At 49.2% G+C, this 22346-nt stretch overlaps 3 protein-coding genes and 2 non-coding genes across 5 annotated transcripts in view; all 5 read left to right on the top strand.

Annotated features, from left to right (window-relative positions):
• The first annotated feature begins 6 nt into the window (after window positions 1-6).
• LOC134361658 (elongin-A-like) lies at window positions 7-8696 on the top strand. The gene is made up of 3 exons (XM_063076674.1): window positions 7-42; window positions 125-239; window positions 6241-8696. Exons 1-3 carry the CDS (start codon window positions 7-9, stop codon window positions 8694-8696), a joined length of 2607 nt encoding a protein of 868 aa, XP_062932744.1.
• On the top strand, window positions 5090-5194 carry LOC134362299 (U6 spliceosomal RNA). Its single transcript, XR_010021577.1, has one exon. It is a non-coding gene; the product is annotated as a U6 spliceosomal RNA (small nuclear RNA).
• A 580-nt stretch (window positions 8697-9276) lies between the features above and the next one.
• On the top strand, window positions 9277-17962 carry LOC134361657 (elongin-A-like). Its single transcript, XM_063076673.1, has 3 exons — window positions 9277-9312; window positions 9395-9509; window positions 15507-17962. Exons 1-3 carry the CDS (start codon window positions 9277-9279, stop codon window positions 17960-17962), a joined length of 2607 nt encoding a protein of 868 aa, XP_062932743.1.
• On the top strand, window positions 14356-14460 carry LOC134362298 (U6 spliceosomal RNA). Its single transcript, XR_010021576.1, has one exon. It is a non-coding gene; the product is annotated as a U6 spliceosomal RNA (small nuclear RNA).
• A 580-nt stretch (window positions 17963-18542) lies between the features above and the next one.
• LOC134361656 (elongin-A-like) overlaps window positions 18543-22346 on the top strand; it is a 10713-nt gene continuing 6909 nt past the window's right edge. The window contains exons 1-2 of the mRNA XM_063076671.1: window positions 18543-18578; window positions 18661-18775. Of these exons, the coding sequence (XP_062932741.1) occupies window positions 18543-18578; window positions 18661-18775 (151 nt within the window). The remainder of the gene's footprint in view (window positions 18579-18660; window positions 18776-22346) is intronic.

Genomic DNA, 22346 nt, shown 5'->3' with positions numbered 1-22346 from the left:
AGTGCGATGAAATCTCGCATGCGCAGCCTGCCTGGCCGGGACGTGAGTCATCCCTTTGTGCTACACGTCCACGCCCTAGATGCTCCCGGGCCACTGCTCACTTAGTAACCATCTCCGTTTTCAGACCGACTGTCGCCACATTGCAGAGCTTGCGTTTAAGTCACACTTCTTTTCCTTCGTAATGGCCACCGAGTGCAAGAGGAGTGATGCGGGCAATTCGCATATGCCAAAGAGAAGCCGTAAAGGGCTTCCTTTACCCGAAAAGGTGAAAAGTCCTGGACTTCATAAGGAAAGGGGAAAATCATATGTGAGGGTTGCAAAGATCTCCCATGAAAGCAAGTCTTCCTTCTGCGAAGCTGTGAAGAAGGAAAGGAAACTTCGTGCCGTCGCACATCCAACTGCGATCCTTTCGGCCTCGCTGCACGATGGCTGCTTGGTTAGGATGGAAATGGCATTCGATTTGCGGGTGGAAGAAACGAAAAGAAACGTGCTCCGATTGACGGCAACTGGGTTTGCTACTATCTGTGGCTTTATGTATCCACCGGCGTCTTGAAACGTCTATCCTGGACGTCAGGGACACCTGTTCACGGACACAGATGCACACATGCGCGCGCACACGCATAGAGGCAGGTGTGTTTGTGGGATAAAATCCTACAAGTGAAATCGCTCTATCAAAGAATATGAATATATTTTTCATACATGCAAGTTTAGTAGAAGGGATTTGTGGAAATAAATGAAAAAGACGCAAGCAAAAACAAACAGACTGTTTAGAAAACGCTCGCTGTACATATACATAGAAAGCAAGGGAGTCAGAAACCATCGGTCGCATTTGGCAAACTCAAAGGTAGGCGGGGGAGTAGCAAAGTTCTCTATCAAAAAGGAAGGAGGGTTCCGGGTATTTTCGGATTGGAGGTTGTTGACTTGGGGAAGCTGTAAGCAGGCTAACTGGAAGCAGAGCATCTGACGCGATTGGTTTTGAGAGCATATTTGGCTTTCTCTAGTTGGTCTTGACTTGGACACTGGGGCCAAAATTCCCAAGCTGGCATTGCTGACCCGATCCTGACTGGTGTGTGCCAACTGCTGCAGTGGTTGTGATTGGGCTTCCTGGACTGATTGCCGTAGAGGCTGTAGTTTGCTTTTCTGGGCTGGTGGCTCCAGGGGTTGTGGTTTGGCTTCCCGAGCTTCTCTGTGGTTTTTGCCCTTTACCCGTTTATACATTCAGCCTCTCACTCTACAAGTGATATGGATGTGTCTAAGGATACACTTTTAAATATATACATACATTTTAAATTTTACAGGCTTACTTGTATAGCGTTTGTATTAATTTCTACATCTACAAGCAATCTAGGATAATCTGTTCCAACACAGCAGGTTGTTAATGTTTCGAACTATATTAAAAGGTCCCAAATTTCACCACATTGTCTTTTATTTTCATCTTCATGGTGGTGAGCATCTTCTCCTGTATTCAAGAGTCGCTTGTTTTGGGGGGTCGGGGAGCCACGTTTTCCTATGTGTTCCCCATTTCTCTCCTAAGTCGTTGGTCTTTTTTCACATTGGTGTGTGGGAGCTCATTGGATATAAAGGAAATTGTATGAGTTGAATGTTCTACGAGTTGTAAATATCTCTCCCAGCTCAATCTTTTGACTTTCTCTTTCATTCCTTTTTATTTTTATGTAGTCCCATTCTTCAGTATTTTAAAATCCCAGGAGTTCCCCTCATCCGTTGGATGTAAATATCAGGCCCCCCATCGGATGTCCGAAACCTCGGACAGTACCATCTATTGCAACATGCTCCTGTCCATGTCTTCCACCCACAAATTTAATGTCTTTTTCATCTTCACTAAACATTGTTGCCTAGACTGTGGCCAAAATCTTTGCAGTTTGAGGTGCGACAGCGAAACCAGCATGAATTTCTTTGAACTTCTTCACAATCTCACAGACACAACATTTGTTCTGACAGTACATCTCAGTAACCTCAGCATATAATTTTTTTCCCTTTCCTTACTAAGTAGAGAACTTTCACCTTTTCGCCTAAAGGAAGCACTTTATGGCTTCTATTTGACATATCCGAATTCCCAGCATGACCGCTCTTGTGCGTTGTGGCCATTATTAAGTAAAATACGGCGACTCGGACGCAAACACCGCGATAGGGTGACAGTTGATTTGATCACCAGGATGGCCTCCCAGTCACGAGCGGGCAGGGAGGGTGTACAGGTGGACACACTGGAAAAAGGAATGCTTACGGTATGGAGCGGGGCCATGTGAGGTTTTGTCACACTCCAGAGAACGGCTCGCAATTTAAAACCTCTGAACGGTTTATTTCTGTAATTGTTCATCTGATATTTTCACACCACATTGGACTGCAGGCAACTGATATTAAGGAGAGGAAAACCACAAATAAGGGAGGACTACAGTATTCATAGATGCGCATAGGTGGCCATGCCATTGGAAGCCATTGTTCCTACGGACATTTGCCTACTTCTACGATGCTAGGACACCAAGCACTGTCGACAACCTCAAGGTGCTGAGGGCACAAAAGTTGGAATTCTAGGCCCAGCAAGATTGAGGACCCTGGTCTGGGCACTGTCCTAGGAATAAATACAGACAACAAGTTAAGTTGCCCAACCTCTGCTACCCATTGCCTATGCGGCCCAGAAAACCCTCAGTCCCTGAAACGGGATTCAGATATTCCTGGACTGCCGGGCCTCGCTCCAGGCGCAAGGCAGAAACAAACCTAAATCACCTCTGTGAGAGGATACCATCATCCTTCATCTCAGATTATTTCTAAAAATAAAGTCTCAATTACACTGCCTGGCACACATGCCAACTTAAGAACAACACAGAGAAGTATGAGGAATAACAAACAATTGAGACAGATCCATGGGGGACTCAACGTACTGAAACTATCGCAACACTTTCGAAAAACTATTTTAGTTAATACCATTTACGATAGTATCCAGAAGACAAATAGTTATAGAAGTATTCAATAAAAGATGTGTAAGAGCTCTGACCTGACAAGGACACTGAAAGCATTAGAACAGCCCAATCCCATTCATTAATATACTCACAAATCCAAAGCAAACTAGGAGCAAATTGAATCAGTGATACGTAATATTCAAGTTCAGTGTGTCTTAGGACTGAGGCAAGGTTGGTTTAGGGTTAGTGAATCACGTGATACAGTCAGTGTGCCACATTGCAAAATAAAGAAATTAGGTCATCATTTCCAAAAGTGCAGAGAAGTGATTCATAAAATGTACAACCTATCGTTGATATTTTTTAAAAAGTAAAAGGAAAGACAAGGACAGGAAACAAAAACCCCGGACAACGTAGGAATAGAAGACAACTGCCTTGACCTGACAAAACGATCTCTACGAAAAACCTGCAGGAAACATAAGACTGACTAATGAAATGCCAAAAGCTTTCCCTTCAAGATTGGGAAAAAGACAATAATGCCTCTTATCCCCACTTCTACGCAACATCTTATTAACGTTGCTGTGATTTGAATGCTTGTCCCCTCCAAAGGTCACGTGGAAGCTTGATCCCCAATGTAGCAGCGTTGAAGGTGGGGTCTTTAAGAGGTGATTGAATCATGAGGGCTATGCCCTCTTGAGTGAATTAATACCATCACGGATGGATGAGTTGGTGGATGGATGGGTTATCACCCGAGTGGCAGCACCAGCTTTATCAGGAGAGAAAGAAGCATATTAGCTCGCTTTGGTCACCCGCACCCTGTGATAAACTGCATTGCCTCGGGTCACTCGGCACATCCCCATCAAGAAGAAGGCCCTCACCAGACAAGCCCATTGAACCTCGGACTTCCCAGCCTCCAAAACTGGACAAACTAAACTCTGTTTCTCTAGATAGACCCAGTTTCGGGTATTCTCTTGTAAACGACAGAGAACTGACTAACACGGAGGTCCTAAGTAGTAAGATTAGACAAGAAAAACAAATACGTGGTGTAAGAATTTTTAAAAAGAGAGAAGGAAGGGAAGAAAGAAAGAATTATCCCTGTCTTTGTGCACGGATAATGGAATTACATGTTGAGAAAAGTTCGAAGGCTTCAAACATAAACTGTGAGGATCAGTAAATGAAGTTGCCAATGTTGCTAAAGTAAGATCAGTGACAAAGGCCGGTTGTAAATCTACAAATCGGTAATAAATATAAAACGAAGTAAAAACCAAGAAACCATTTACAAAGCCCTTTACAGTGCCATGAAAACCTAGAAGAGGAGGAGTGGGTGGGGGGAAGATGAAGTCGTCTCCAAGAACAGCAGTGTGGCATTAGCAAAGGGTTCCAGGTTGTCTGATCAGTTTCCCTTTCCTGGTCCACGTACAGGAAGAATATGGTTCAACAGCAGCCACAGATTTTTAGAAGATGCCCACAAGGCCGCAGCAGTGGTCAGTAGCGAAGTGGTTAATCTTCCTCGCGTAAGAACAGAGCGGAGCACTTAAAACGCAAGACTTACTTAACACTCAGCTTAGCTTCATAATGACTTAGAGTTTGGTCGATTAGTACTTAAAAGTACACACTGTTTACAGCTATTGGTATTTCGATAGATGCGTAAATGTCTGAGCGTTGAAAGTTTAGTAAACTTCAGTTCTTCGGAGCAAAACATCGACGTAATGAAATCTTCAATTTCTCTGGCTTTTTTTCAGCGTCCCAACGCAATTAAGAAGAGCTAAGGCATAGAACAACACTCCTTTAAAAAAGTAGTCAACCACCTTATTAATTAGCTCACACTTACACTAGATACTTTTTAATGTAAAAGACTCACCTAACTTTCGAAAAGCACACCGAAAGACACATGACGATTAATAAAAGTGACTCTGTTTCAGGATTATTTGGCCTGTACACACGAATATGCGAATCAGTCGTGACTTTCCAAAAACCGTTCCTGTGTGTTCATACCAGTTGTGATTTATTTGTCTTTAGTCGTGTGGTCAAACGAAAAACACTGAAGCAGTTCCTTCTCAGAGCTTCCGTGGCTTTCGAGTACTGTAGAGGATCCTTACGCTCAGTTGGGTAAAAACCAAGTAGCGGAGGAATACTGATCGGACATAGCCTCATTCTAGTGGAACATTGAATTTTCTGCTCACTTCAGCCCCACATGTACTAAGATTGGAACGAGACAGAGAAGGTCAGCATGACCCCTGCACAAGCATCACAGGTAAATCTGTGTTTTCCTATCTCTATCTCTTTTTCTACTCTTGATAAAAACTGAATTTCCAAAGTGACATTATTGTTTCAAGGCCAGGCGATCCCAAGTGCAAGCTGCTTCACACTCTGCTGAGGACAAAAGCCATTTTTGAGTCAGCGCCATATCCAAACAGAATTCTAAACGACTCGGTCCTCATCACCTACGGTGGAGCTGAAGACACTGACAAACTCCGTGATTCTAGAAAGGAAAAAGGAGGAAACACTTTTGTTTGGAGTTTGGACAGCTACCATTTTGCAAGCATGGAATCAAATCCCTCTGTACAAGCATCTCTGATAGGCTGTTTACGTTTCTTGTTTGTTTGCTTGTTATTTTAAGAAAGTCGTCAACAAGGTAAAGATCAGTTTAGGATCTGGAGGTCCCTCTGTCCCAAGCCTTTACCTTCCTATTCATTCTGGTCAGTGTGTTCACTGGCTATTCTGATGGCTGAATGTTTACATGACTCTCTCCAGGGATTCTGGAAAGAGGATGAAGGAAAGATTTCTGAGAAATGCTCCCGCCTAGCTTAGGTTAGGGAGGGTATGAAATGCACTGTCCGGCCTACGGATAAGTGGACAATGAAACTGCTGGGTTCTAGGTCTCTGTGTACACCTGTGTGTGTGTGTGTGTGTGTGTGTGTGTGTGTGTGCGTGTGTGTGCACGTGGAGTGTTTCTACAGCATTGCGGAATTGACTCTGTACGCTATAAAATGCTAAGAGTGGAATTGCTCGGTCAACACCTATGTGAATTTTTCTTTTCGCTCGATCTTGTCAATATGCTCTACAAACAGGTGGTAGCAATTAGCGTTTCCACCCACTGCACCGGGGAGTACGTGTTTTCGCACACCTTGCTGCCGGTGTCCGGAACTCCACCCACAGAGGTCACTCCTGATTGAGTCCTGGTAACGCAATCAATCAGTCAAGAGGCGAGGAAGCCCAGGACCAATCACTGCTGGTCATCAGGGCGCGGCTCACAGCCCGGGAGCCGGGCGTGCCGGCTTTATAAGGACGGGAGTCCCGCGCTGAGGCTTCCTTCTACCTCGGACAGCGCTTCGCGGCGGTTCTTCCAGGCGGCGGCTCCGCACCCCCAAGCAAAAGCAGCAGGTCAGCCCGGCGGCGGTCGGCGAGGACCCGCGTGCCCAGGCCGAGCTGCTCGCTGTACTGAGGACAGAGCTGCGGCCCAAGCAGCGACGCCCGCCCAGCTGCGCCGACGAGGCTGCGCCCGGGACGGCCATGGCAGCCGACGGGGCGCTGCACGCCGTGGTCAAGCTGCAGGCGCGCCTGGCTGCCCACTCCGATCCCAAGAAGCTGGCGAAATACCTGAAGAAACTCTCCGCCTTGCCAGTGACAGCACACTCCCTGGCGGAGACTGGAGTCCGCAAGACGGTCAAGTGCTTGCGCACACACCAGCACGTGGGCAGCTTGGCCAGGGACTTAGCAGCCCAGTGGAAGAAGTTGCTGGTCGTGGCGCGGGACACCCGGCCTGAACAACTGGCCTTGGAGGAGAGCCGTTCCCGAAAGCGCCCCAGGGAGGAGTTTCCGAAGGAGCCGAAGGTGCAGGGCGCCTGCCCAGAAAGCCACGGAGCCTCCGAGAGCCCATCCGACGGCACGGAGCGCGGACACAGAAAGCACAGGAGACTCTCGCAGCTCCAAACACCTCCCAAGGGGTCTCCCGGTGGCGACAGGAGAGGCGGGAGCACCAAGCGCTACACAGTTGCACTGGCTTCCTCCTCAGACTGGGCGTCTTCCGGCGATGGCCACATCCGGATCCGTCTGTCCCTTGCCGGTCCTCACCAGATGTGCGTGGACCATTGCGTGCCCCCGGAGGAGGAGGGCCCCGAGCCCGCTGTTCTCCGCCAGAAGCCTGGAAAAGGCCACGCTGATGCCCCTCAGGGCAGTCCGGGACTCCGTCAAGAGGGACACCTGGGCAAACCCCGGGGGCAAGGGGCCGTCGTGAGCCCAAGCCCGGCGCAGGTATCTTCCCACAGGCAGAAAGGCCCGGCGGGGGCTGGGGACGACGAGATGTTCCCTGCTGGATTCAGCCAGAAATCCCACAAGGCCTTCTCCCCAGAGGAAGGTCCAAGGGCCATCTCGGGGGACAGTACCAAGGACAAACCGCCCTCTAGGCGGGCCAGGAGAGAGAAGGCATCGGAGCTCGGTTGCGTTCCCTCTCTACCCGCCTTGGACGCTGCACGGGACAACCACCTAGAGGAGAAGAGGGACAAAGACTCTGACGAACCCAAAGCAGACGAAACAAAGAAGCCAAGCCCAGAAAGCTTAGACACAGGAGAGGGCGCAGGAGGCCTGCTTTCCAACAAGCTCAGCACTCGAGAAGGGATACGCAGACCTTCCACCTGGGAGAGCTCCCTCCCTGAAGAGGAGGAGTTGGCAGATATGGAGGCTGACTCTGAGCAGCCTGCTGTGCCCTTTGAGGCATACTCCACCTATGGCCGGCCTTGGAAGGGAAAGGAAAGGACGGTGAAAACTCTGGCCACTACTCTGAGAGTCAAAGACCTTCACGAGACGGACTCTAAACGCACTCGTGAAAATGGGAGCCTGCTTCCCAGACTAGCCAAGGTGCAGGAAAATGAGACAGAGGAGCCGCCACCGCCCGGAGCGCACGTAGCCAAGCTGAAAAGGGTCCCCACCGACGCCCCGCCGGTGCTGCCAGACCTCCCGTTACCCGGGATGCGGGCCAGTGACAGGGCACTGTCTGTCCTTGAACTGATGTCCTCCTTCCCGCCAGAGATACACGCACTCCCTTCCCCCCAGCAAGAAGAAGAGGGTGGATTTCCTACGGGACGCAGAAGGAACTCGAAGATGCCGGTGTACTCGGGCCCCAGGAGCGCCGGCCTGCCTAGAACCGTGACTGCGTGTGAGCGGCGGGTGTGGGCCCTCGGGACCAGCGTCCCTGCTGTCCGGGAAGCGGGGGGAGACCCGTGTCCTGCTCCGGAGCCCGCGTGGAAGGGGTGCACGCCCGATCAGCCAGGTCGCACCATCGAGAAATACAATCCCACACTAGCGAAAGAAACGGGCCACTTATGGAAAAGGCGCTGTCAACGAGACTTTAAGGAAGCCCGGCCGGAGGAGCACGAGTCGTGGCGGGAGATGTACCTGCGGCTCCGGGAGGCCCGAGAGCGGCGGCTCCGGCTGGTGACGATGAAGATCCGCTCTGCACGCGCCGAGAGGCCCAGAGGCCGACAGACACAGATGATCTTCTTCCACTCTGTGCTCGACAAGCCTTGTGAGGTTCCCAGGAGGCAGGAAAAGCCTGCCTCGGGAGGAGCGGCCATCCCCGATAAAGCCGAGGTGCAGCCGGCCCCACGCCCACAGGAGAGCAGCCGGCCCCCCTCCAGCAGCACCGGTGGCCACAGCCGCTTTCACCCGCTCCCTGCGAGGCCCCCCTCCTGCGGCCCCAGCACCAGGAAAGCCGCCGCCAAGAAAGTAGCCCCGCTCATGGCCAAGACGATCCGAGATTACAGGAACACATACTCCCGCCGATGAGCCGAGGACTCGCATTGGACAGAGAACTCGGGGGGCGGTGGGGTGGTTGGGAAGGAATTCAAAGGCGATTCGAGTCGGGGAATGGGACTTGCAAAGGACACTGGCGTCTTTCGTTGGTGGGACCTCCTGGATCTGAATCCTGCAGTTTTCACGCGTTGCACCTGGGACGCTGCCGCCCTGCTTGGTGGACGCTTCAGAATCCCCAAGCTCTGAATCCTCAGTCTCGCAGCAGGTTTTAACACCAATTGCACTGAGGATGTTAACTAGCCTCTTTGGAAAGAAGGACAGAGTTTTAACCAATCCATATCGTCCCCAGATCGTGTTCATATTTGTAAATAAAATGATATACAAGAGATTGGCCATCTCTCTCTCCTTTGTCCATCCTGGAGCAGATAAGGCTTTCTTGGACTCAATCCTAGAGTCCTCAAAGTAGTCCCCCCCTCCCCTCCCCCCTTGCGTGCAGTTTCGCGTTCCCAGTTTCAGTTTTCCTCTGTCCACCAAGGTCCCAAAATATCAAATGGAAAATTTCAGAAACGAACAAGGCAGAAATTTGAAGTTGCAGGCTCTTCAGAGCAGTGCGATGAAATCTCGCATGCGCAGCCTGCCTGGCCGGGACGTGAGTCATCCCTTTGTGCTACACGTCCACGCCCTAGATGCTCCCGGGCCACTGCTCACTTAGTAACCATCTCCGTTTTCAGACCGACTGTCGCCACATTGCAGAGCTTGCGTTTAAGTCACACTTCTTTTCCTTCGTAATGGCCACCGAGTGCAAGAGGAGTGATGCGGGCAATTCGCATATGCCAAAGAGAAGCCGTAAAGGGCTTCCTTTACCCGAAAAGGTGAAAAGTCCTGGACTTCATAAGGAAAGGGGAAAATCATATGTGAGGGTTGCAAAGATCTCCCACGAAAGCAAGTCTTCCTTCTGCGAAGCTGTGAAGAAGGAAAGGAAACTTCGTGCCGTCGCACATCCAACTGCGATCCTTTCGGCCTCGCTGCACGATGGCTGCTTGGTTAGGATGGAAATGGCATTCGATTTGCGGGTGGAAGAAACGAAAAGAAACGTGCTCCCTTTGACGGCAACTGGGTTTGCTACTATCTGTGGCTTTATGTATCCACCGGCGTCTTGAAACGTCTATCCTGGACGTCAGGGACACCTGTTCACGGACACAGATGCACACATGCGCGCGCACACGCATAGAGGCAGGTGTGTTTGTGGGATAAAATCCTACAAGTGAAATCGCTCTATCAAAGAATATGAATATATTTTTCATACATGCAAGTTTAGTAGAAGGGATTTGTGGAAATAAATGAAAAAGACGCAAGCAAAAACAAACAGACTGTTTAGAAAACGCTCGCTGTACATATACATAGAAAGCAAGGGAGTCAGAAACCATCGGTCGCATTTGGCAAACTCAAAGGTAGGCGGGGGAGTAGCAAAGTTCTCTATCAAAAAGGAAGGAGGGTTCCGGGTATTTTCGGATTGGAGGTTGTTGACTTGGGGAAGCTGTAAGCAGGCTAACTGGAAGCAGAGCATCTGACGCGATTGGTTTTGAGAGCATATTTGGCTTTCTCTAGTTGGTCTTGACTTGGACACTGGGGCCAAAATTCCCAAGCTGGCATTGCTGACCCGATCCTGACTGGTGTGTGCCAACTGCTGCAGTGGTTGTGATTGGGCTTCCTGGACTGATTGCCGTAGAGGCTGTAGTTTGCTTTTCTGGGCTGGTGGCTCCAGGGGTTGTGGTTTGGCTTCCCGAGCTTCTCTGTGGTTTTTGCCCTTTACCCGTTTATACATTCAGCCTCTCACTCTACAAGTGATATGGATGTGTCTAAGGATACACTTTTAAATATATACATACATTTTAAATTTTACAGGCTTACTTGTATAGCGTTTGTATTAATTTCTACATCTACAAGCAATCTAGGATAATCTGTTCCAACACAGCAGGTTGTTAATGTTTCGAACTATATTAATAGGTCCCAAATTTCACCACATTGTCTTTTATTTTCATCTTCATGGTGGCGAGCATCTTCTCCTGTATTCAAGAGTCGCTTGTTTTGGGGGGTCGGGGAGCCACGTTTTCCTATGTGTTCCCCATTTCTCTCCTAAGTCGTTGGTCTTTTTTCACATTGGTGTGTGGGAGCTCATTGGATATAAAGGAAATTGTATGAGTTGAATGTTCTACGAGTTGTAAATATCTCTCCCAGCTCAATCTTTTGACTTTCTCTTTCATTCCTTTTTATTTTTATGTAGTCCCATTCTTCAGTATTTTAAAATCCCAGGAGTTCCCCTCATCCGTTGGATGTAGATATCAGGCCCCCCATCGGATGTCCGAAACCTCGGACAGTACCATCTATTGCAACATGCTCCTGTCCATGTCTTCCACCCACAAATTTAATGTCTTTTTCATCTTCACTAAACATTGTTGCCTAGACTGTGGCCAAAATCTTTGCAGTTTGAGGTGCGACAGCGAAACCAGCATGAATTTCTTTGAACTTCTTCACAATCTCACAGACACAACATTTGTTCTGACAGTACATCTCAGTAACCTCAGCATATAATTTTTTTCCCTTTCCTTACTAAGTAGAGAACTTTCACCTTTTCGCCTAAAGGAAGCACTTTATGGCTTCTATTTGACATATCCGAATTCCCAGCATGACCGCTCTTGTGCGTTGTGGCCATTATTAAGTAAAATACGGCGACTCGGACGCAAACACCGCGATAGGGTGACAGTTGATTTGATCACCAGGATGGCCTCCCAGTCACGAGCGGGCAGGGAGGGTGTACAGGTGGACACACTGGAAAAAGGAATGCTTACGGTATGGAGCGGGGCCATGTGAGGTTTTGTCACACTCCAGAGAACGGCTCGCAATTTAAAACCTCTGAACGGTTTATTTCTGTAATTGTTCATCTGATATTTTCACACCACATTGGACTGCAGGCAACTGATATTAAGGAGAGGAAAACCACAAATAAGGGAGGACTACAGTATTCATAGATGCGCATAGGTGGCCATGCCATTGGAAGCCATTGTTCCTACGGACATTTGCCTACTTCTACGATGCTAGGACACCAAGCACTGTCGACAACCTCAAGGTGCTGAGGGCACAAAAGTTGGAATTCTAGGCCCAGCAAGATTGAGGACCCTGGTCTGGGCCCTGTCCTAGGAATAAATACAGACAACAAGTTAAGTTGCCCAACCTCTGCTACCCATTGCCTATGCGGCCCAGAAAACCCTCAGTCCCTGAAACGGGATTCAGATATTCCTGGACTGCCGGGCCTCGCTCCAGACGCAAGGCAGAAACAAACCTAAATCACCTCTGTGAGAGGATACCATCATCCTTCATCTCAGATTATTTCTAAAAATAAAGTCTCAATTACACTGCCTGGCACACATGCCAACTTAAGAACAACACAGAGAAGTATGAGGAATAACAAACAATTGAGACAGATCCATGGGGGACTCAACGTACTGAAACTATCGCAACACTTTCGAAAAACTATTTTAGTTAATACCATTTACGATAGTATCCAGAAGACAAATAGTTATAGAAGTATTCAATAAAAGATGTGTAAGAGCTCTGACCTGACAAGGACACTGAAAGCATTAGAACAGCCCAATCCCATTCATTAATATACTCACAAATCCAAAGCAAACTAGGAGCAAATTGAATCAGTGATACGTAATATTCAAGTTCAGTGTGTCTTAGGACTGAGGCAAGGTTGGTTTAGGGTTAGTGAATCACGTGATACAGTCAGTGTGCCACATTGCAAAATAAAGAAATTAGGTCATCATTTCCAAAAGTGCAGAGAAGTGATTCATAAAATGTACAACCTATCGTTGATATTTTTTAAAAAGTAAAAGGAAAGACAAGGACAGGAAACAAAAACCCCGGACAACGTAGGAATAGAAGACAACTGCCTTGACCTGACAAAACGATCTCTACGAAAAACCTGCAGGAAACATAAGACTGACTAATGAAATGCCAAAAGCTTTCCCTTCAAGATTGGGAAAAAGACAATAATGCCTCTTATCCCCACTTCTACGCAACATCTTATTAACGTTGCTGTGATTTGAATGCTTGTCCCCTCCAAAGGTCACGTGGACGCTTGATCCCCAATGTAGCAGCGTTGAAGGTGGGGTCTTTAAGAGGTGATTGAATCATGAGGGCTATGCCCTCTTGAGTGAATTAATACCATCACGGATGGATGAGTTGGTGGATGGATGGGTTATCACCCGAGTGGCAGCACCAGCTTTATCAGGAGAGAAAGAAGCATATTAGCTCGCTTTGGTCACCCGCACCCTGTGATAAACTGCATTGCCTCGGGTCACTCGGCACATCCCCATCAAGAAGAAGGCCCTCACCAGACAAGCCCATTGAACCTCGGACTTCCCAGCCTCCAAAACTGGACAAACTAAACTCTGTTTCTCTAGATAGACCCAGTTTCGGGTATTCTCTTGTAAACGACAGAGAACTGACTAACACGGAGGTCCTAAGTAGTAAGATTAGACAAGAAAAACAAATACGTGGTGTAAGAATTTTTAAAAAGAGAGAAGGAAGGGAAGAAAGAATTATCCCTGTCTTTGTGCACGGATAATGGAATTACATGTTGAGAAAAGTTCGAAGGCTTCAAACATAAACTGTGAGGATCAGTAAATGAAGTTGCCAATGTTGCTAAAGTAAGATCAGTGACAAAGGCCGGTTGTAAATCTACAAATCGGTAATAAATATAAAACGAAGTAAAAACCAAGAAACCATTTACAAAGCCCTTTACAGTGCCATGAAAACCTAGAAGAGGAGGAGTGGGTGGGGGGAAGATGAAGTCGTCTCCAAGAACAGCAGTGTGGCATTAGCAAAGGGTTCCAGGTTGTCTGATCAGTTTCCCTTTCCTGGTCCACGTACAGGAAGAATATGGTTCAACAGCAGCCACAGATTTTTAGAAGATGCCCACAAGGCCGCAGCAGTGGTCAGTAGCGAAGTGGTTAATCTTCCTCGCGTAAGAACAGAGCGGAGCACTTAAAACGCAAGACTTACTTGACACTCAGCTTAGCTTCATAATGACTTAGAGTTTGGTCGATTAGTACTTAAAAGTACACACTGTTTACAGCTATTGGTATTTCGATAGATGCGTAAATGTCTGAGCGTTGAAAGTTTAGTAAACTTCAGTTCTTCGGAGCAAAACATCGACGTAATGAAATCTTCAATTTCTCTGGCTTTTTTTCAGCGTCCCAACGCAATTAAGAAGAGCTAAGGCATAGAACAACACTCCTTTAAAAAAGTAGTCAACCACCTTATTAATTAGCTCACACTTACACTAGATACTTTTTAATGTAAAAGACTCACCTAACTTTCGAAAAGCACACCGAAAGACACATGACGATTAATAAAAGTGACTCTGTTTCAGGATTATTTGGCCTGTACACACGAATATGCGAATCAGTCGTGACTTTCCAAAAACCGTTCCTGTGTGTTCATACCAGTTGTGATTTATTTGTCTTTAGTCGTGTGGTCAAACGAAAAACACTGAAGCAGTTCCTTCTCAGAGCTTCCGTGGCTTTCGAGTACTGTAGAGGATCCTTACGCTCAGTTGGGTAAAAACCAAGTAGCGGAGGAATACTGATCGGACATAGCCTCATTCTAGTGGAACATTGAATTTTCTGCTCACTTCAGCCCCACATGTACTAAGATTGGAACGAGACAGAGAAGGTCAGCATGACCCCTGCACAAGCATCACAGGTAAATCTGTGTTTTCCTATCTCTATCTCTTTTTCTACTCTTGATAAAAACTGAATTTCCAAAGTGACATTATTGTTTCAAGGCCAGGCGATCCCAAGTGCAAGCTGCTTCACACTCTGCTGAGGACAAAAGCCATTTTTGAGTCAGCGCCATATCCAAACAGAATTCTAAACGACTCGGTCCTCATCACCTACGGTGGAGCTGAAGACACTGACAAACTCCGTGATTCTAGAAAGGAAAAAGGAGGAAACACTTTTGTTTGGAGTTTGGACAGCTACCATTTTGCAAGCATGGAATCAAATCCCTCTGTACAAGCATCTCTGATAGGCTGTTTACGTTTCTTGTTTGTTTGCTTGTTATTTTAAGAAAGTCGTCAACAAGGTAAAGATCAGTTTAGGATCTGGAGGTCCCTCTGTCCCAAGCCTTTACCTTCCTATTCATTCTGGTCAGTGTGTTCACTGGCTATTCTGATGGCTGAATGTTTACATGACTCTCTCCAGGGATTCTGGAAAGAGGATGAAGGAAAGATTTCTGAGAAATGCTCCCGCCTAGCTTAGGTTAGGGAGGGTATGAAATGCACTGTCCGGCCTACGGATAAGTGGACAATGAAACTGCTGGGTTCTAGGTCTCTGTGTACACCTGTGTGTGTGTGTGTGTGTGTGTGTGTGTGTGTGTGCGTGTGTGTGCACGTGGAGTGTTTCTACAGCATTGCGGAATTGACTCTGTACGCTATAAAATGCTAAGAGTGGAATTGCTCGGTCAACACCTATGTGAATTTTTCTTTTCGCTCGATCTTGTCAATATGCTCTACAAACAGGTGGTAGCAATTAGCGTTTCCACCCACTGCACCGGGGAGTACGTGTTTTCGCACACCTTGCTGCCGGTGTCCGGAACTCCACCCACAGAGGTCACTCCTGATTGAGTCCTGGTAACGCAATCAATCAGTCAAGAGGCGAGGAAGCCCAGGACCAATCACTGCTGGTCATCAGGGCGCGGCTCACAGCCCGGGAGCCGGGCGTGCCGGCTTTATAAGGACGGGAGTCCCGCGCTGAGGCTTCCTTCTACCTCGGACAGCGCTTCGCGGCGGTTCTTCCAGGCGGCGGCTCCGCACCCCCAAGCAAAAGCAGCAGGTCAGCCCGGCGGCGGTCGGCGAGGACCCGCGTGCCCAGGCCGAGCTGCTCGCTGTACTGAGGACAGAGCTGCGGCCCAAGCAGCGACGCCCGCCCAGCTGCGCCGACGAGGCTGCGCCCGGGACGGCCATGGCAGCCGACGGGGCGCTGCACGCCGTGGTCAAGCTGCAGGCGCGCCTGGCTGCCCACTCCGATCCCAAGAAGCTGGCGAAATACCTGAAGAAACTCTCCGCCTTGCCAGTGACAGCACACTCCCTGGCGGAGACTGGAGTCCGCAAGACGGTCAAGTGCTTGCGCACACACCAGCACGTGGGCAGCTTGGCCAGGGACTTAGCAGCCCAGTGGAAGAAGTTGCTGGTCGTGGCGCGGGACACCCGGCCTGAACAACTGGCCTTGGAGGAGAGCCGTTCCCGAAAGCGCCCCAGGGAGGAGTTTCCGAAGGAGCCGAAGGTGCAGGGCGCCTGCCCAGAAAGCCACGGAGCCTCCGAGAGCCCATCCGACGGCACGGAGCGCGGACACAGAAAGCACAGGAGACTCTCGCAGCTCCAAACACCTCCCAAGGGGTCTCCCGGTGGCGACAGGAGAGGCGGGAGCACCAAGCGCTACACAGTTGCACTGGCTTCCTCCTCAGACTGGGCGTCTTCCGGCGATGGCCACATCCGGATCCGTCTGTCCCTTGCCGGTCCTCACCAGATGTGCGTGGACCATTGCGTGCCCCCGGAGGAGGAGGGCCCCGAGCCCGCTGTTCTCCGCCAGAAGCCTGGAAAAGGCCACGCTGATGCCCCTCAGGGCAGTCCGGGACTCCGTCAAGAGGGACACCTGGGCAAACCCCGGGGGCAAGGGGCCGTCGTGAGCCCAAGCCCGGCGCAGGTATCTTCCCACAGGCAGAAAGGCCCGGCGGGGGCTGGGGACGACGAGATGTTCCCTGCTGGATTCAGCCAGAAATCCCACAAGGCCTTCTCCCCAGAGGAAGGTCCAAGGGCCATCTCGGGGGACAGTACCAAGGACAAACCGCCCTCTAGGCGGGCCAGGAGAGAGAAGGCATCGGAGCTCGGTTGCGTTCCCTCTCTACCCGCCTTGGACGCTGCACGGGACAACCACCTAGAGGAGAAGAGGGACAAAGACTCTGACGAACCCAAAGCAGACGAAACAAAGAAGCCAAGCCCAGAAAGCTTAGACACAGGAGAGGGCGCAGGAGGCCTGCTTTCCAACAAGCTCAGCACTCGAGAAGGGATACGCAGACCTTCCACCTGGGAGAGCTCCCTCCCTGAAGAGGAGGAGTTGGCAGATATGGAGGCTGACTCTGAGCAGCCTGCTGTGCCCTTTGAGGCATACTCCACCTATGGCCGGCCTTGGAAGGGAAAGGAAAGGACGGTGAAAACTCTGGCCACTACTCTGAGAGTCAAAGACCTTCACGAGACGGACTCTAAACGCACTCGTGAAAATGGGAGCCTGCTTCCCAGACTAGCCAAGGTGCAGGAAAATGAGACAGAGGAGCCGCCACCGCCCGGAGCGCACGTAGCCAAGCTGAAAAGGGTCCCCACCGACGCCCCGCCGGTGCTGCCAGACCTCCCGTTACCCGGGATGCGGGCCAGTGACAGGGCACTGTCTGTCCTTGAACTGATGTCCTCCTTCCCGCCAGAGATACACGCACTCCCTTCCCCCCAGCAAGAAGAAGAGGGTGGATTTCCTACGGGACGCAGAAGGAACTCGAAGATGCCGGTGTACTCGGGCCCCAGGAGCGCCGGCCTGCCTAGAACCGTGACTGCGTGTGAGCGGCGGGTGTGGGCCCTCGGGACCAGCGTCCCTGCTGTCCGGGAAGCGGGGGGAGACCCGTGTCCTGCTCCGGAGCCCGCGTGGAAGGGGTGCACGCCCGATCAGCCAGGTCGCACCATCGAGAAATACAATCCCACACTAGCGAAAGAAACGGGCCACTTATGGAAAAGGCGCTGTCAACGAGACTTTAAGGAAGCCCGGCCGGAGGAGCACGAGTCGTGGCGGGAGATGTACCTGCGGCTCCGGGAGGCCCGAGAGCGGCGGCTCCGGCTGGTGACGATGAAGATCCGCTCTGCACGCGCCGAGAGGCCCAGAGGCCGACAGACACAGATGATCTTCTTCCACTCTGTGCTCGACAAGCCTTGTGAGGTTCCCAGGAGGCAGGAAAAGCCTGCCTCGGGAGGAGCGGCCATCCCCGATAAAGCCGAGGTGCAGCCGGCCCCACGCCCACAGGAGAGCAGCCGGCCCCCCTCCAGCAGCACCGGTGGCCACAGCCGCTTTCACCCGCTCCCTGCGAGGCCCCCCTCCTGCGGCCCCAGCACCAGGAAAGCCGCCGCCAAGAAAGTAGCCCCGCTCATGGCCAAGACGATCCGAGATTACAGGAACACATACTCCCGCCGATGAGCCGAGGACTCGCATTGGACAGAGAACTCGGGGGGCGGTGGGGTGGTTGGGAAGGAATTCAAAGGCGATTCGAGTCGGGGAATGGGACTTGCAAAGGACACTGGCGTCTTTCGTTGGTGGGACCTCCTGGATCTGAATCCTGCAGTTTTCACGCGTTGCACCTGGGACGCTGCCGCCCTGCTTGGTGGACGCTTCAGAATCCCCAAGCTCTGAATCCTCAGTCTCGCAGCAGGTTTTAACACCAATTGCACTGAGGATGTTAACTAGCCTCTTTGGAAAGAAGGACAGAGTTTTAACCAATCCATATCGTCCCCAGATCGTGTTCATATTTGTAAATAAAATGATATACAAGAGATTGGCCGTCTCTCTCTCCTTTGTCCATCCTGGAGCAGATAAGGCTTTCTTGGACTCAATCCTAGAGTCCTCAAAGTAGTCCCCCCCTCCCCTCCCCCCTTGCGTGCAGTTTCGCGTTCCCAGTTTCAGTTTTCCTCTGTCCACCAAGGTCCCAAAATATCAAATGGAAAATTTCAGAAACGAACAAGGCAGAAATTTGAAGTTGCAGGCTCTTCAGAGCAGTGCGATGAAATCTCGCATGCGCAGCCTGCCTGGCCGGGACGTGAGTCATCCCTTTGTGCTACACGTCCACGCCCTAGATGCTCCCGGGCCACTGCTCACTTAGTAACCATCTCCGTTTTCAGACCGACTGTCGCCACATTGCAGAGCTTGCGTTTAAGTCACACTTCTTTTCCTTCGTAATGGCCACCGAGTGCAAGAGGAGTGATGCGGGCAATTCGCATATGCCAAAGAGAAGCCGTAAAGGGCTTCCTTTACCCGAAAAGGTGAAAAGTCCTGGACTTCATAAGGAAAGGGGAAAATCATATGTGAGGGTTGCAAAGATCTCCCACGAAAGCAAGTCTTCCTTCTGCGAAGCTGTGAAGAAGGAAAGGAAACTTCGTGCCGTCGCACATCCAACTGCGATCCTTTCGGCCTCGCTGCACGATGGCTGCTTGGTTAGGATGGAAATGGCATTCGATTTGCGGGTGGAAGAAACGAAAAGAAACGTGCTCCCTTTGACGGCAACTGGGTTTGCTACTATCTGTGGCTTTATGTATCCACCGGCGTCTTGAAACGTCTATCCTGGACGTCAGGGACACCTGTTCACGGACACAGATGCACACATGCGCGCGCACACGCATAGAGGCAGGTGTGTTTGTGGGATAAAATCCTACAAGTGAAATCGCTCTATCAAAGAATATGAATATATTTTTCATACATGCAAGTTTAGTAGAAGGGATTTGTGGAAATAAATGAAAAAGACGCAAGCAAAAACAAACAGACTGTTTAGAAAACGCTCGCTGTACATATACATAGAAAGCAAGGGAGTCAGAAACCATCGGTCGCATTTGGCAAACTCAAAGGTAGGCGGGGGAGTAGCAAAGTTCTCTATCAAAAAGGAAGGAGGGTTCCGGGTATTTTCGGATTGGAGGTTGTTGACTTGGGGAAGCTGTAAGCAGGCTAACTGGAAGCAGAGCATCTGACGCGATTGGTTTTGAGAGCATATTTGGCTTTCTCTAGTTGGTCTTGACTTGGACACTGGGGCCAAAATTCCCAAGCTGGCATTGCTGACCCGATCCTGACTGGTGTGTGCCAACTGCTGCAGTGGTTGTGATTGGGCTTCCTGGACTGATTGCCGTAGAGGCTGTAGTTTGCTTTTCTGGGCTGGTGGCTCCAGGGGTTGTGGTTTGGCTTCCCGAGCTTCTCTGTGGTTTTTGCCCTTTACCCGTTTATACATTCAGCCTCTCACTCTACAAGTGATATGGATGTGTCTAAGGATACACTTTTAAATATATACATACATTTTAAATTTTACAGGCTTACTTGTATAGCGTTTGTATTAATTTCTACATCTACAAGCAATCTAGGATAATCTGTTCCAACACAGCAGGTTGTTAATGTTTCGAACTATATTAATAGGTCCCAAATTTCACCACATTGTCTTTTATTTTCATCTTCATGGTGGTGAGCATCTTCTCCTGTATTCAAGAGTCGCTTGTTTTGGGGGGTCGGGGAGCCACGTTTTCCTATGTGTTCCCCATTTCTCTCCTAAGTCGTTGGTCTTTTTTCACATTGGTGTGTGGGAGCTCATTGGATATAAAGGAAATTGTATGAGTTGAATGTTCTACGAGTTGTAAATATCTCTCCCAGCTCAATCTTTTGACTTTCTCTTTCATTCCTTTTTATTTTTATGTAGTCCCATTCTTCAGTATTTTAAAATCCCAGGAGTTCCCCTCATCCGTTGGATGTAGATATCAGGCCCCCCATCGGATGTCCGAAACCTCGGACAGTACCATCTATTGCAACATGCTCCTGTCCATGTCTTCCACCCACAAATTTAATGTCTTTTTCATCTTCACTAAACATTGTTGCCTAGACTGTGGCCAAAATCTTTGCAGTTTGAGGTGCGACAGCGAAACCAGCATGAATTTCTTTGAACTTCTTCACAATCTCACAGACACAACATTTGTTCTGACAGTACATCTCAGTAACCTCAGCATATAATTTTTTTCCCTTTCCTTACTAAGTAGAGAACTTTCACCTTTTCGCCTAAAGGAAGCACTTTATGGCTTCTATTTGACATATCCGAATTCCCAGCATGACCGCTCTTGTGCGTTGTGGCCATTATTAAGTAAAATACGGCGACTCGGACGCAAACACCGCGATAGGGTGACAGTTGATTTGATCACCAGGATGGCCTCCCAGTCACGAGCGGGCAGGGAGGGTGTACAGGTGGACACACTGGAAAAAGGAATGCTTACGGTATGGAGCGGGGCCATGTGAGGTTTTGTCACACTCCAGAGAACGGCTCGCAATTTAAAACCTCTGAACGGTTTATTTCTGTAATTGTTCATCTGATATTTTCACACCACATTGGACTGCAGGCAACTGATATTAAGGAGAGGAAAACCACAAATAAGGGAGGACTACAGTATTCATAGATGCGCATAGGTGGCCATGCCATTGGAAGCCATTGTTCCTACGGACATTTGCCTACTTCTACGATGCTAGGACACCAAGCACTGTCGACAACCTCAAGGTGCTGAGGGCACAAAAGTTGGAATTCTAGGCCCAGCAAGATTGAGGACCCTGGTCTGGGCCCTGTCCTAGGAATAAATACAGACAACAAGTTAAGTTGCCCAACCTCTGCTACCCATTGCCTATGCGGCCCAGAAAACCCTCAGTCCCTGAAACGGGATTCAGATATTCCTGGACTGCCGGGCCTCGCTCCAGACGCAAGGCAGAAACAAACCTAAATCACCTCTGTGAGAGGATACCATCATCCTTCATCTCAGATTATTTCTAAAAAATAAAGTCTCAATTACACTGCCTGGCACACATGCCAACTTAAGAACAACACAGAGAAGTATGAGGAATAACAAACAATTGAGACAGATCCATGGGGGACTCACGTACTGAAACTATCGCAACACTTTCGAAAAACTATTTTAGTTAATACCATTTACGATAGTATCCAGAAGACAAATAGTTATAGAAGTATTCAATAAAAGATGTGTAAGAGCTCTGACCTGACAAGGACACTGAAAGCATTAGAACAGCCCAATCCCATTCATTAATATACTCACAAATCCAAAGCAAACTAGGAGCAAATTGAATCAGTGATACGTAATATTCAAGTTCAGTGTGTCTTAGGACTGAGGCAAGGTTGGTTTAGGGTTAGTGAATCACGTGATACAGTCAGTGTGCCACATTGCAAAATAAAGAAATTAGGTCATCATTTCCAAAAGTGCAGAGAAGTGATTCATAAAATGTACAACCTATCGTTGATATTTTTTAAAAAGTAAAAGGAAAGACAAGGACAGGAACAAAAACCCCGGACAACGTAGGAATAGAAGACAACTGCCTGACCTGACAAAACGATCTCTACGAAAACCTGCAGGAAACATAAGACTGACTAATGAAATGCCAAAAGCTTTCCCTTCAAGATTGGGAAAAAGACAATAATGCCTCTTATCCCCACTTCTACGCAACATCTTATTAACGTTGCTGTGATTTGAATGCTTGTCCCCTCCAAAGGTCACGTGGACGCTTGATCCCCAATGTAGCAGCGTTGAAGGTGGGGTCTTTAAGAGGTGATTGAATCATGAGGCTATGCCCTCTTGAGTGAATTAATACCATCACGGATGGATGAGTTGGTGGATGGATGGGTTATCACCCGAGTGGCAGCACCAGCTTTATCAGGAGAGAAAGAAGCATATTAGCTCGCTTTGGTCACCCGCACCCTGTGATAAACTGCATTGCCTCGGGTCACTCGGCACATCCCCATCAAGAAGAAGGCCCTCACCAGACAAGCCCATTGAACCTCGGA

Source organism: Cynocephalus volans, chromosome 13 (genome assembly GCF_027409185.1).
Source record: "Cynocephalus volans isolate mCynVol1 chromosome 13, mCynVol1.pri, whole genome shotgun sequence".
In the NCBI taxonomy this organism is placed as follows: Eukaryota; Metazoa; Chordata; class Mammalia; order Dermoptera; family Cynocephalidae; genus Cynocephalus; species Cynocephalus volans.
This window is presented reverse-complemented; position numbering and strand designations above follow the sequence as displayed.

Bases quoted from the DNA above. Each gene is read 5' to 3' on its own strand.
- LOC134361658 (XM_063076674.1), top strand. From the start codon at position 7: ATGAAATCTCGCATGCGCAGCCTGCCTGGCCGGGAC. The intron at 43-124 runs GTGAGTCATCCC...CTCCGTTTTCAG, and splicing joins GCAGCCTGCCTGGCCGGGAC to ACCGACTGTCGCCACATTGC. The intron at 240-6,240 runs GTAAAGGGCTTC...TACCTCGGACAG, and splicing joins GCATATGCCAAAGAGAAGCC to CGCTTCGCGGCGGTTCTTCC.
- LOC134361657 (XM_063076673.1), top strand. From the start codon at position 9,277: ATGAAATCTCGCATGCGCAGCCTGCCTGGCCGGGAC. The intron at 9,313-9,394 runs GTGAGTCATCCC...CTCCGTTTTCAG, and splicing joins GCAGCCTGCCTGGCCGGGAC to ACCGACTGTCGCCACATTGC. The intron at 9,510-15,506 runs GTAAAGGGCTTC...TACCTCGGACAG, and splicing joins GCATATGCCAAAGAGAAGCC to CGCTTCGCGGCGGTTCTTCC.